General features: G+C 39.3%; 3 protein-coding genes across 3 annotated transcripts; 1 reads left to right on the top strand and 2 right to left on the bottom strand.

The window, feature by feature from the left end:
* Positions 1-2103: 2103 nt before the first annotated feature.
* Positions 2104-3082, bottom strand: LOC137940785 (histone-lysine N-methyltransferase, H3 lysine-9 specific SUVH4-like). Its single transcript, XM_068785910.1, has 3 exons — positions 2824-3082; positions 2301-2684; positions 2104-2186 (listed from the first exon to the last, which is right to left on the bottom strand). The coding sequence occupies exons 1-3, from the start codon at positions 3080-3082 to the stop codon at positions 2104-2106; spliced, it is 726 nt and encodes a 241-aa protein (XP_068642011.1).
* A 318-nt stretch (positions 3083-3400) lies between these two features.
* Positions 3401-5804, top strand: LOC137941479 (histone-lysine N-methyltransferase, H3 lysine-9 specific SUVH4-like). Its single transcript, XM_068786918.1, has 2 exons — positions 3401-3838; positions 3930-5804. Exons 1-2 carry the CDS (start codon positions 3412-3414, stop codon positions 5603-5605), a joined length of 2103 nt encoding a protein of 700 aa, XP_068643019.1. The 5' UTR covers positions 3401-3411; the 3' UTR covers positions 5606-5804.
* Positions 5805-8679: 2875 nt separating this feature from the next.
* On the bottom strand, positions 8680-12598 carry LOC137940422 (oligopeptide transporter 1-like). Its single transcript, XM_068785479.1, has 7 exons — positions 12517-12598; positions 11368-11807; positions 11163-11260; positions 10507-11079; positions 10167-10425; positions 9900-10082; positions 8680-9600 (listed from the first exon to the last, which is right to left on the bottom strand). Exons 2-7 carry the CDS (start codon positions 11740-11742, stop codon positions 8977-8979), a joined length of 2112 nt encoding a protein of 703 aa, XP_068641580.1. The 5' UTR covers positions 11743-11807; positions 12517-12598; the 3' UTR covers positions 8680-8976.
* Between the last annotated feature and the right edge of the window lie 2625 nt (positions 12599-15223).

Here is a 15223-nt window from a genome sequence, read left to right as displayed (position 1 = left end):
GATTGGGACAGGAACCTAGTCGACACAGAACAACGAAGGGACATTTGTTGCCGTGAGATCGATCTTCACGTCGTAACAGAATTTCGCGACGGTTTCTAAGGTCTCGGAGTCGCTTGGGAAATCCAAAATCAAAGGTCTCTTTTGCGGCAGGGCTCTTCGACAACGACGACTTATTATTTTTTATTTTTTTTCACTTTTTAAAATTTTATTCTCACGTAATTAGTATATTAATTTATAATAAGCTTTAATCATGAATTATTTTAATTATAATAAACTTTAAACCACTGGATTTACATTTTGTGTTAATATATTATTAATTAAAAATACATAAATAAATATATTATGTTATTGATAAATTAATATATTTATTTATTTATTATGTATTTTTTATTTTTTATTAAAATAGTGAGTTTTAATGTTAAAAAATATCTTATGTCATTACAAAATTATTTATTTATTTATTATATTTATTTATGTTATTTTTTTTTAAAATTATTTATTTATTATATTTGTTTATGTTATTTTTAAAAAAATTATTTATTTTAAATAATTTATTCTAGTCACACGTAATTAGTATATTAATTTATAATAAATTGTAATCATTAATTTGTTTAATTATCCAATTGCTATAATTAATTAAGCCATTAGGTTTATTTATTACATTCTCTTATGTTATTTTTTAATTTTTTATTAATTTTATATAATTTATTCTAGTCACACGTAATTATTGTTTTAATTTATAATAAATTATAATAATTAAGTAATATAATATAATTTTTCATTAATTAGGATATTAATATATTGTGGACACATTAAATCACTTATAAGTGTAGTAATCATGTTTATTTTGGTTAATTATATGTTTAGATATATGTTTTATTCAGTATATTATCAAAGGTTACTAATTTTTTTCTTTATATCATACTTTTCATTCGGGGACACTCACGCTAAAATTTGTTTTCCAGCCACTTGAACTCGTTTATACTAATACCTAAAGATGAATTAAAATTAAATTAATTCAATTTTTCACTTCAATTCAAGTTCATTGTATACTAACCTCCCCTAAAGTAAAATACAAACACAATTTAACACGAAGAATGTTCACGAGTAGTAAAACCAAAAAATGTCACAAAAACTAAATATTTTCAGCATTTGTGCCTTTTTTTTAAGGAAAAAAATTCTCATGAATTTTCTTTATACATTTTACCTTTTAGAAATATTGAAAAGGATTGTCCGTAGCTCTAATAAGAAATTATAAGAAAAGCTGTAAGTGATTATTGTTACTGAATTTTTATTTTTATTATTATCTTTAATTTTTAAATAGGAATAATATTCCATCAGACCCTTTTTCGATCCCAATAACGAAGTCACACCTCCCAAGGGCATCCATCCCTCCAGTCGGCTTCAGCATTCCTGTGCATTCACATACCTAGAGCCCATCGTTTCTTCGATGTGCGGAAAACCTGTAGTCGATATCTCAACCCCCGTGGAGACGTCCTGTTGATGCAGCTTGGTCCACACCCACAGCTAAGGCTACATTCGAATACGATGTCTTTGGCTTTGGTCAATCGACCACCGTGTCGATGGAAGTCGAAGCCGTTTAATCTTGCACAGATACATTTTGTTGGATCATTGTAGTTTCCTTCGCAGTTGCACCCACTGCCAACAGCTGGGAGCTTTCTGTCAAATCTATTAATCCGTAGGGAGTTAGCAATATTTATAACCTGTGGGAAGAACCGGTGGATCATCAATCAAATTAGTGGCGGGAATAGCAATTTTTACCTGACCTTCACAAATGTCTTCAATTACCGTTCCCAACAGTCTCATAGGAGTTGGGATAACTTTCAGGATTTTTGGGTTCGATGACAAACCCGACAACTTGATTGGGACAATTGGCTTTGTGAGGGTTTGAGGATTTTGTGTCAAATCTGGAGAACTGTGCTCGATGGTTCTTCGAGAGAACTGTATCGTTGGCTCGATAGAGGAATTCGATGATCGGAGACGATGTTTGAGGCGGCTAATCAGTTGTCGATTCGTTATCTGTGACCTCTGGGACACCGTTCCCCTTACAAATTGAACCTGGTTTGTCATCAATGGGGGTTGTCATTGGAGCCGCTTCAATCGATACTTCCAAACATTGGAACCGGATACTCCTTTCTCGTTCCAATATTCAACTACCTTGTATAGGCCACATTAAGTGTAGGGTTTGCCTACGTAGCTCAGATTTGATTTTGAGACGTGGCCACGAGTAACTCTAACAGGAATTTGCTGTTCCATACTGTTTTTCAGTGCCAAATTACCCCCGGTGAGCTTTTGATCAAGGTTGTGGTGATCACTTCTCATAAAATTATTTCCACCTACTCCAGTGTAAATGACTTCCTCCAAATTGTCAAGATTATCTTCGTATTGTCCATATATCACGACGGACACGGCAATGGAAAATCTGTAATGACTGTATTCAAAAAAAAAAATTATCGTAAGAACTCCAATGAAATCAATACAATTCATCCAATGGCCGTGCAAACCCACCACCACCATTTCTGCTCGTGAAAAGAATCGATGACCGACATCGATTCCTTTCAGCGATTCAATTCCTTTAGGATAATGTATAACATTGGACTGCTTCATAATTGAAATGGCCTTCAAATCTGGCCGTTTTATTATCTTTTTAAAGTTCACTACATCTGCAAAACCACAAAACATAAAATGACTAAAAAGAAAAGAGGACTTCATGTCTTATTTAGCTAATGTAATTTAAAGGTCAGTTAACTTTACCATTAGCATTTGCTCTACATCTTTTCTCCTCTTATTAAACAAAGTGACGGTAATAGGCATTGAAGATCTTTAGTGTTTCCTCCACCCTTGTGTATTCAACTTCCTCCGGCGTATACATCTCTGACCTTACTTGATAACAAGCGGCTCTATCAGTTAGTGTCGGAAGAACAACTGGACGCTTTCTCTTGAGATGGTAGATTCCACTGCTCCTTTTTTGAATCCTCTCCTCCTTGAGCTTCATCTTCGTTTCGATTCCAGGAGTGTCCCTTCTCTCCACCCCTTCCACTGTGAGAATGGCGTTCCTCATCGTCTCCGCCTCCCTTTCATTCGTCGACAAGTGTATATCAAATATCGGGTTCTCTGGCAGTCCAAGAGTTGGTTTCGTCAAGTAAGCACCCAAAGAAGGTGGGTTAACGGTTAAAGAATTGGTGAGATTTCAAACACTAAACGGTGTGGGCGCTAAATGGGATTTCAAAATTTGAAAATTGTTTCCCTCGAGAAATAGCTAGGTGGCCAATGGGAGACCATGTTCCGCAAAAGGCGTGAGCTTTTTCAAATCTTAGTGTCTTTCCGGATATTTCTTTTTCGGGGTGGACAAGCAGCTTTTACTGCCTTTTCCCAAATCATGCTAAATGCATGACCGCCATTTTCGGAAGAAAATGCGGGATATTTCGAAACCAACTCTTGGACTTGGACTGCCAGAGAAAGACGATATTCGATATACACTTGCCGACGGATGAAAGGGAGGCGGAGACGATGAGGAAGGCCGTTCTCGCAATGGAAGGGCTGAAGAGAAGGGCCACTCCTAGAATCGAAACGAAGATGAAGCTCAGGGAGGAGAGGATTCAGGAAAGGAGCAGTGGAGTCTACCGTCTCAAGAGAAAGCGTCCAATTGTTCTTCCGGCACTGACTGCTAGAGCCGCTCGTTGTCAAGGAAGGCCAGAGATGTATACGCCGGAGGAAGTTGAATACAAAAGGGTGGAGGAAACACTGAAGATCTTCGATGCCTATTACCGTCACTTTGTTCAAGAAGAGGAGAGAAGATGCAGAGGGAATACTAATGGTAATGTTAACTGGCTTTTTAAATTACTTTACCTAAACAAGACATGAAGACCTCTTTTCTTGTTAATCATTTTATTTGTCTTATTTTGCAGATGCAGTGAACTTTAAAAAGAGAATAAAACGGCCAGATTTGAAGGCCATTTCAATAATGAAACAGTCTAATGCTATACTTTATCCTAAAGGAATTGGATCGCTGAAAGGAATCGATGTGGGTCATCGATTCTTTTCACGAGCAGAAATGGTGGTAGTGGGTTTGCACGACCACTGGATGAATGGTATTGATTTCATGGGAGCTTCTTACGGCAAATTTTTTGAATACAGGCATTACAGATTTCCCATTGCCGTGTCCGTCGTGATATCTGGACAATACGAAGATGATCTTGACAATTTGGAGGAAGTCATTTACACTGGAGTAGGTGGAAATAATTTTATGAGAAGTGATCACCAGAACCTTGTTCAAAAGCTCACCGGGGGTAATTTGGCACTCAAAAACAGTATGGAACAGCAAATTCCTGTTAGAGTTACTCGTGGCCACGTCTCAAAATCAAATCTGAGCTATGTAGGTAAACTCTACACTTATGATGGCCTATACAGGGTAGTTGAATACTGGAACGAGAAAGGAGTATCTGGTTCCAACGTTTGGAAGTATCGATTGCAGCGGCTCCAAGGACAGCCCCCTTTGACGACTAACCAGGTTCATTTTGCAAGGGGAACGGTGTCCCAGAGGTCACAGATAACGAATCGACAGCTGATTAGCCGCCTCAAACATCGTCTCCGATCATTGAATTCCTCTATAGAGCCGACGATACAATTTTCTCGAATTGCCATCGAGCACAGTTCTCCTGATTCGACACAAAATCCGACCCTCACAAAACCAATTGTCCCAATCGAGTTGTCGGGTTCGTCATCGAGCCAAAAAATCCTGAAAGTTGTCCCAACTCTTATGAGACTGCCGGGAACAGTAATTGAAGACATTAGTGAAGGTCAGGAAAATTTTCCTATTCCCGTCACTAATTTGATCGATGATCCACCGGTTCTTCCCACAGGCTATAAATATTGCAACTCACTACGGATTAATAGATTAGACAAAGAGCTCTCAGGTGTTGGCAGTGGGTGCAACTGCGAAGGAAACTGCAATGATCCAACAAAATGTATCTGTGCAAGATTAAACGGCCTCGACTTCCATCGACACGGTGGCCGATTGACCAAAGCCAAAGACATCATATTCGAATGTAGCCCTAGCTGTGGGTGTGGACCAAGCTGCATCAACAGGACGTCTCAACGGGGGTTGAGATATCGACTAGAGGTTTTCCGCACATCGAAGAAACGATGGGCTCTAAGGTCTTGGGATCCAATTCCTGCCGGTAACTTGGTATGTGAATGCACAGGAGTGCTGAAGCGGACTGGAGGGATGGATACCCTTGGGAGGTGTGACTTCGTTATTGGGATCGATTGGTTGAAGGCGCAAAAAGGGTCCGATGGAAGGTGCCTGCAAGTCCCAAAGTTCTGTGTAGATGCCAGGAAAGTGGGGAATGTAGCCCGATTTATTAACCACAGTTGTCAGCCTAACATTTTTCTTCAATTGGTGTTAGGCTCGGATCATTCAACGAAACCGGCAAGGATACTTGTTTTTGGAGCTGATGACATTGCTCCGCTTCAGGAGCTTACTTATGACTCTTGCTTTGCTGTTGGTAGTGTTGTAGGACACGATGGCCAAATCAAGCGTCAGCCGTGCTGTTGCGGCGCACCAAACTGCAGGAGGGGCTGAAGAAGATGACTGTGATTGCTTTACATCTGATTGTGAGATCATCTACACATTCTTAATAGTCCAAGTTGATGATTCTGATGCGGATATGTTTTCTGCTTGGTTCGCAATTTCTCATAGCAATATATCTGATTTGCATAGACTAGCCATTTGTTTTGAAGATAATATGGTAACGGGCTTAAGAGATCTCAACACAATTGTGTTCTCTCTATTGCAGTGTTCCTTGAAACAAAACATTTATAGCTTCATATAGGCGACAACCTTATAAGTATTTTAGATAATGAAATTACTACTAAGCCTATCACAACTCACAATATCCAAAAACAATAATTAAACTTCTAAGTGAGACACCTTCTCCTAATCACTTTAGGAATCCTATTTGTTTTGGAAACTGCTTAGTTTATAGAGCTTAAGTTGATTCATAGCAGTTGACTAATCTCTATAAACAAATTGAACTTGTCAACAAATAGAGTCATTCAGTCATGGCAGTTGATAAGGCGCATTCATTTGAAACATAGAACAAACTTCCTGCCTAAAATATACATCAGATGTTTTGTTTTCCAGTGGTTCCATAGAAGTAGCTAGTAGTTCTATCAAACAGGTCTGGGCTATTTTATCACTAAAACCTCAGGAATACTTCACGCACCGCACAATCTGAAGTCAACTTTTAACAGTAGCTATTAACTTTTATTCTGTCATTTCAGAATGAATAATGAACTAAACAGCCAACACAAAACAAAGTAAAAAAAAAAAAAATGGTTTTCAGTTAAAAGGAAAAGGTCAGAGCAAAAATCATACATACTTGCTTTCCATTTTAAAGCATGATTTTCCTCGATAACCTTATCCACAACGGCAGGATCAGCATATGTGATAAATCTAAAGCCCCTTGGATATCCCATAGATCGATCTTTCATTATAACAGAATCAACAAGCTCTCCATATTTCTCAAAATGCTTTGTAAATGTAGCTAACATTGACAATTAGATGAAGAATAAAAACCAATCAATATCAATCGTAGTATGAATTTTTCAAAGAACAGCAAAATCAAACTAAAACTGCTCTACTGGAGATTTATAAAGGCTCAACCCTAACACATGTCATACAGAAAGTTATATAACAAAATGAAAACAACAACATAGCCCCTTAGTACTTCAAGGGTTCTACATGACCCCTTTAATTCTGCATGGCCCACATGAAACTAACATGATATGAACCATATGGAACACATGATGCAACCCATTCACCCGGATGCAAATAATTAACCTGTATCAAGTTTGCTTCTTTTATTTGTGAATAATGAACTTCAAACCCTGTTGAGACTCCCCACCCCTGTGGCCCACTGGCTACCATAGAGCCAATGGCCGAATCCACAAGTTTGACTACTCATCAATAAAAAGTAACCACACCAAAGGGAGGGTTAGTCAACATTTACAACTACCACTACAACTTCAACTTCAAATTCAAATTCACTTCAATGATCTAATTCAACTTCAACTTCAAGTTGGGTGTTAGTCAACACGAGTTCAGTGCACTAGAAAACAGATTCCAATGTTAGTGCCCCAAAATGAGAAATATAACCAAAACAAGAGAATGAATAATTTGTAATAATATACTTAAATAGAACATGTATACCTAAACACCAACTTAACAAAAAAAAACATGATTACTACACTAATAAGAAATTTAATGTAGAATTAAAATATATTAATATACTAATATTATAATTAGAGTATGGATTCGAAATTAGATCCACATCCTTACCCAAATCAATCCAAATCGGATTTGGTATCTGATTCGAAACCATAACCTAATATGGATCGAGATCAAAATCAAATCCCAATTAGGTATCGTACCTGAATCCGAATCTAGGCTCAGAACTGAATGGGGATACCCTCCTCTAACCTCTTGCCCATCCCTGATGTAATATTTTTGCCTACGACTCACCTGCCTCTATTGCAGTTTTTTTGCCTGAGCATTTCCCCTGCAATTTTTTCAGCAGTGGAGTTAATCTACCAATTTTTCGTTGGAATAACCAGCATCTGGATCTTCCCAGTTTGCAATTTGATGAATATTGATGGAGTTAGCTTAATGTTCTATTGAGTGATACACTGTAGTAATCCTGCATCCCGGGTCTCATATTAGCAGAAGAGTAAGAAAAATTCAAGAAACCATCATCAGATGCAGAAGAAAGAAAGCTGGCTTTCTCATTGGCAAAGCCTCAAACCCTGGAAATAATTCAGTGGGTAAGATGAAATCAAGAAACCATCACTAAGATGATAACAAAGATATACAGTATAAATTCCAAGTGTAATAAATACCAGACAGTTCTGTGCAGGCCGTGCCTCTAAATATGAAATCAAGAAACCATCACCAAGATGATAACAAAGATATAAAGTATAAATTCCAAGTTTAATAAATACCAGACAAGTTCTGTGCAGGCCGTGCCCCTAAATAACCCAAGAGACTACTGACCCAACACAAAGGAAAAAGGCAAAACATACAGGATAAGTGAAGGAGAAGCAGCTTTTAATGGCTCAACAAACCCATTCTTGTAAACTCATCCTGCTAAAGAACCAGCAATTTTGTTACCCTTTTCATACCAGTGTTTCTCTCAGGCCGGTGAACCCATCCAGCGCGTTCGAAGCATCCTCAAAGGACCAACTGACCGAGCTAAGGAATGAAAAGACGGTTTCGGCAGCGGCATTTCCATCCCAGTGGCTTGTAATTGGTGTACTTCTTGCCAACGGAAGACGGTGAAATGCTGAGGGAAGCTTCCTCGCCGGGAGGGAGAAGAGAGGGAGGCCGAGAGGGAGAAAAGAGAGGGAGAAGAGAGACAAGCACGAAGACGAGCGGGAGAAGCAAAAATTCGGCCGGGACCTAACCCCTCAAATTGTAGTTTCATGGACAGAGAAATCCCCCCAAATAGATGAAGGAAATTACATATGCCAAAAAGTTAAAAAACATTCGTATCAACCACCAATAGGGGATTTTAACCAGCACAACGACTATCCAAAACAAAGGTTGAGTGCAGACAACGAGACTGCCTAATAATGACAATACTCGCAGCATCTCCCTCTACAAATCTACGTAGCAGCAAGAACAATAAATAGAAAATTAGCACTTAAAAGGACATAAAAAAAACCTTCCAATACAATGGGTTCATCAAACAACTTCAAAAACTGGTAAGTGCAGTTTCTTGAGGAACACAGCAGCTGGTAGTTTTAAAAGCCAAAACCATAACCATGGCAAAGAACAAGCAAATCAGAAACGGAAATAATAACCCAAAAAAGTCTTTTCGTTTTTGTATCTTACAGGGCATCGTTTAATAGTAGGCTACCTTAATGATCATGACTAAAAGCCAAATAAAATAGATTTCAAGTAAAGACAGGGCACCCTTTAGCCACAATGCCTGGAGCAGTGGGACAGTGAGCAATTGGGCAGTGATCACCCAACTCAAGACCCCACCATTGTATCCCATTAATATCCTTCAGCTGGAGTGTCACATAAGTGAGAATAGCCATGAAAGCCACTCCAGCATCCAAACCAGCCGAAAGAACATAATTATGCCTTGCCCACCACGCTCTATATCTCTTATAGACCACAAAGTTGAAAAAGAAGCCCACAACACCCCAACACACGTAATTGACTGCCTTTGCTGCAGGCATTTGTCCAGTGGCTCCTAGTGCGATGGGCATGTTGATCAGACCGAACCACTTTATGGTTGGATATCTGCGAGACAGGACCCACCCTGGCAAGGGTGCCAAGGCACCAATTAGGAAGAGGTAGTACATCCTGGGGTAATGGCCAAGGCGACCAAACATGCGAAGTGGCCCTACTACACCCCAGATGATAGAGGCATTGTAGAACACATCGTCTCCTGGGCAAGTCCATGGGCTCCCTTCTGGTAACAGTGATGGGTGGCATATGTTGTCCACTGTTGTCAACAACCACCATGCAGTGCCGAAATATGTAGATGAAGCAATCAATGTTCCCACCATCTGCATCAATTCATAATTCATCTCATTAAATTACTAATAAAACTCTCTAATTCTAAATTAATAAGAATAATAATAATAATCGCGGAAGAAGAAGAAATAAACACACAATAAGATTTATATAGGTTTGCCTACATCTTGTCTTACGTCGCTATAGTAATCCATTATGAAAATGAAAAAGTTTACAAGAGAAATCACACACCACTATGAAGGTCGATCCACATACCAACTCAGCGTAAGACGTTGATTAGGTTCCACACAGCTTAACAAGGTTAAAGTTCACAAAAAAAAAAAAAAATTACCTGCACAAGAAACATGGATTTGGGAGGAATCTTCATGTAGTGGCCAATCTTGAAATCTGATAGAAAAATGATGGCTTGTACCATGCTGATATAACCATATGTCTTGAAAGCCACATTAGCAAGAGGTCTTCCGGGGTACATGAAACCAATAATCAGCTCAGTTATCACATTTAGCCCTGGTTGCTGCAAAAATCAAAAGTTCCTGACTACATCAGCTCTGTTATACTTTAAAATCAATTTATATAGTTTGAGATTGGTATGTCCTACTTGATTTGTTGTTGCAGTGATAATTCCAAAGGGGAGGGTGAAAATAAGAGCCAATCCACAAGCCATTAGAATTCCCCAGTAAGGAAGCTGCAACTGTTTCCCAAAGCCCTCACAGGCGAGCATCGCAAGCGAGATCACGACGACGAAGATACAGTAAAACCACCATTGAGGGACAGCTTCATAGTTCTTTTTCATCAATCTGGAATGGATATCGCTGAATTGATTCTCAAACGTTGCCTTCGTTTGCTGCCAAATCGCTCTACAACAACAGAGTCAAAATCGTTAACAGTTGAAATCAAATTATTCCGGTCTGATGTAAAGGTGATAGAATCGTACTCACTTTCCATGGAATAGAGCAACGTGAGATAGTGTGGCCGCCAAAGAGGCAAAGCTCAAGCCATAGGTAAATACAAAGAAAATGCTAAGGTTAACCTGGCTGTAATCTAGGTAACTGGCTTCGTCAAATTTGAAGGTTTTGGAATCCAAAACTCGGGTTACATCGTACGGCTTGCCATCTGCATCGAAGACATGGGAGGAGAAGATGGGAAACTTCTTGGCCTGGTACGAGTTTGTCCAGTAGGCGACAGGGATGATAATGTACACAATTATGACGAAGCCAACCATTACGTTTATGATTGCGAAGCCTGGTGTGGCCAGGGGACTTCCCAGAAACCCAGCAACTGTGGACCAATCTACGGCGAAGGAGCCAAGACCGAGGCCAGAGATGCCAGACCCAATTTGTTGTGCCGTAACTGAGTTTTTCCATATCCAACAGATGAAAGATAAGGCAGTAATGGAGGGGAACAGATAATTGGGGACGATGTAGTAGGCGAAGCTTGAGATTAAGACGATGAGGAAGAACTGAAGCCTTGTTAGTCCTCCCTTGAGTCTCTTCTCTTCTTCATGCAGTGCCCTGCAATGCGTATCAGAATTGGAGTTAACAGTACGTAACGAAGAGGAACTCGGTTCAACGATGCTTCTGCTTGAGAAAATGACCTAAAGAGGGAGACTTGAACAAGGTTTGCCGGCCACCACATGTAAGGGGAGTCCACCAGAAATTTCCTGAAGAGACCCGCCCACCCATATCCCAGCATCTAATGTACAATTCGTTAACTTATTCACTAAGTTCCGAAACAATAAAAAAAATTCATTATATAATAAATAAAAAACAAACTCTGTGCATGAAATAGAGATCTCTCACCTGCGTCGACACAGTGAGGAGCAAAGCAGCAACAGCATGGATCTTTCTTCCGTAGAAAGCCTTCACGATAGTGACGATGTTAACAGCATAGACAGTAGTAGCACCGCAATTGGCAAATATGGTGATGAGTACGTGTTCCTTCAAGTTGAAAGGCCCTGGGTTGAGGGAGAAGGACCGGTTGCTTAAGGGGATTCTGATGGGTTTAGTGGGTAGCGTCGCGGCCATTAATCGCCCAACGGGAAGAACCGCGATCTGTGCGGAAACAGATGATATGTAGAGTGCATTCTGGCGATAACCGAAGAACTGGTTGAGAAAAGCCAGGAGGGCGCAAGAAGTGATTCCCAGGACCCAGGTCCGGAATGTGAGAACTGGCATGGTCGGGTCATCGGTGATGGGAACGGTGAGCTTTACTTGCTCTATAGGGGAGTCGTCTACCTCATCTGAGTGCATATGATGTCAGTTTCATTACAGTCAATGTATCAAGCAATTGTCTTTATTGAACCCCAAACCCTATCTCAATTATTATGAGTTGTAATGTGTACCATGTTCGCATAAAAAATACTGGCCAATATCCAAAAAGAATATACAAACACTGGCTGCAAGGGACCAAAGGAAACTAAATGAAGGTTCTTTAGGACTCAAATACATAATAATAGCGTTATTCATAAAAGTATGAAGATGAATTTTATAAGAGCATTTTTAAGAAAATTTACAGAATGAAGATGAGCAAGAACTTCAACTGAAAGGATCTGGTTTCCTTGCCAAATGCAAAAGTATGCCTGGATAGAGAAGTAAGAACTGCACAGCAGGCAAGAGAAAGATTATCGAACTGAACATGTTTATTAATCAAATCGATTACTAATCCGGAGTTGCCACTGTACTCGGTAACATACTATTTGACTAGCCGCAACAAGATTATGCGAAGCTTGAACATGAAGAACATTAAAAATGAAGCTTTTTTGCTGTCTATTATTTGCTGTAAGTATTGCATCCGGTTAAATTTTAAAAAGGGATCAATCTATGAAGCTTTGCGTTAATTCAGAAATGACAGGTGAGGTTTAGAGGGAAGAAAAGATGGCCAGAGAGGAGACTTGAATCGAACAGACAACAAAAGAACTGTACGACGAGAACTGAGAAAAGATATATGACCTGAGTTTTCTTCTTCAAGCGTTTGTGACGATTTGCCAATTGGCTCTAGAGAGTACTGCTCAGGGTAACCGTCACCCTTGGAATCCATCTTTGTCCCCTGTAATCAGGCCAAGCTCTTGATCGTCCAGTACCCTTCACTGATCAAGTCTAACACATTCCCTTCTCTCCTTCGTCACCTTTCTAGACTTCTTCTACCTCCAGGGATGACTCTTGTAGCCACATCCCTGATAGTGTGAGGTTGCTTTGCAATGATTTGCCTTGCAAGAACACCGTTGTAGTTGTTTCTTTTGACCTATCTCACTGCAAAAAAGAGCAATTCAATCTTTTTTCCAGCAAAAACTAAAGAAATGGGTGATAAAGGGTTAACATAGTCTTCCCTTCGGTTATCGGATAAGATCCCTATTGTATTTATCACGTGTTGTCATTATCTAATCCCTTAAACTTATCGTTTTGGTTAAATTTATCATTATAAATTGAATAAATACCAGTCTTAATAGCAATGCTGGAAGAGAGACCGGTGATGGAAAAACCAGCGTTTCTGCATGGACCAAAATAAATCAAATGATTGATTACTTTGTGGAGCCCGGACAGAAGACTCATCTCATTAAAACCACTTAAAGGTTGTAAATAAGAACGGCTAGGTCCAATCCTTTCATAATTGGGCCTTTGGCCGAATAGGAACATATAAAGGAGGCCCATATAAGTCCTAGGACGGATCCAATTGTATAATGTGGACAAGTCAGTAGCCACCCCTAATGTCATTAAATGAGCATCTTGACTGAAGCTATTTAATTAATCAATTGTTATGGTGGGTGGTCCAAATCATCGACCTCGATAGATTCGACAATGTTCAACTTGGGTTTAACCACACGATTTCAGTCCGATAGTGGGTTCCATCCCAAGACGCATATGTGGGCCCGGTCCACGTATATATGGCTTGAAAATATCCAAAAAATCCCATGACGTATCACATCATATGTCATCCTTTGTTTGCTGGCCATGTGCGGTTCACGTAATCCCACCGCCTTAGCCTGACTTCCGTTACAGTTTGCTAAGTTCGGTCTGGTCACATTCTCTCCATCACCCCAACCAGGATTTTTAACTCACACTGCTTCGGTCAAGACATTTAACCGACAAGGGTCCTTCATGGGTCACATCACCCTGGGTGGGGGTGGGGGTGGGGTTCATTTGAAATGGTGATTCTTGTGGATCGACGCAGAGTAGTTATTGGTGAAGGTCACGATTTGTCGATTTGTGTCCATGAGTTTGTCTGCAAGTATTAGCTCTGGGGGGAGAGGGGTTGGTTGGAGGTGACAAGGTGGAGAAGGTGATGGTTGGATTTTAGGTTCCGTGTCAACTTCGAGAGGACGGGAGATGAGAGAAAGGAACACTTCATTTTTGTTTTCTTTTCATGTGAATGGGGGCCTCCCTGTTAGGGGATGCGTCCAATACTTTCAAGACCCCCTCCAATCCCCCTCCATTAAAAACTTAAAACATGGGCGGCGTAGGGGTTTTACGTAGGGTGGTATTGAGTCAAACCAGCTTATAAACTGTTCGAGTTTGGTTCAAAAAAATACTTAGCTCAGTTTAGTTTTTATTTGAGCTTCGATCAAGCTCAAACTTGAAATAAAGCTCGTTAAGTATAATAAATCAAACTCAAAATTATCTAAGTTCGGTTTGTTAGTTCGTAAGTTGACTAGTTTTTACAAAAATACCCTTTACTATAATTGTTTTCGTTAATTGCTTCTTTAATCGGTTGATAGTTGATCATATTTACCTCAAACCTCAAAGATGATCGATTATTCAACTTTTTTTGGATCTTTCGACATCTAATGTTATTATTTGTTAATGTAACAAATATTATTGATAGAAATGTTTACTCTTTCTTTTTAAGTTTACGAAGCTGGTTGTTATACCTTAATAGATTGGAGCTCGAGTTGGGGCTTAAACTCAATTAATTTTTTTTTTTTGTTTGAGTTTGAGTTCAAAATATTTAAATCAAATCACACTTGAACATATGTAAGTTTGAGTTGCCGTCCCTCGGTTTACAGAAGGGGCACAAATGGAATGTTTGTAGTAGTGAGGTTTCAACATCAGTGAAGGAATGGATGACCGGGCGGAGGTTGGGTATTGTGAGCTGTGACACATGAGCAATAAGGCAGCATGATTGCATGCGCTCGGGGCAATTGTAGCCATTATCCGTGACATTTTCTTGCTACTGGATCAAATTTGTCAAATTGGACTTAAAAATCTGATTTTGACTCATTCTGGGTTTTACTAAGCTCTAACATTACTATAGGTTTTACTCTTTTGATGTAAGACAGTTAAGTACTGTCGCGTACCCTAACTAGGATATTTCAGTTACTATAAATATCTTTCTCAAGAACTATCTAAATAATATCTATATTTGTCTCATTATTCAACAAATAACCGCCAGGTTGGATATTATCTTCTACGCATCCAAAAACGGGGGGCCCCAAGGGAATTGCAACCCAAAAGCACAGACCCAAGACTTACCTGTCCGGGTCCATAAGCACTCAGTGCGACATTTTAAGGTCGGCCCCACACTATTATAAACCTTTTTAAAAAAATTAGAGCTAAAAAATAAAATAAATTCCTAACCTTAAGCAATCATTAAAAAGGACAAATTAGGTCCAAAAAAAATTTATTTAAAAAAAAAAAAAAAAAGTAAAAACATCATGAGGTC

Source organism: Aristolochia californica, unplaced genomic scaffold (genome assembly GCF_029961685.1).
Source record: "Aristolochia californica isolate CCGP_79_NKW_82.1479 unplaced genomic scaffold, dmAriCali1.0.hap1 SCAF_9, whole genome shotgun sequence".
In the NCBI taxonomy this organism is placed as follows: Eukaryota; Viridiplantae; Streptophyta; class Magnoliopsida; order Piperales; family Aristolochiaceae; genus Aristolochia; species Aristolochia californica.
The sequence above is the reverse complement of the archived record's forward strand: the minus strand, read 5'-3'. Positions and strand labels throughout refer to the sequence as shown.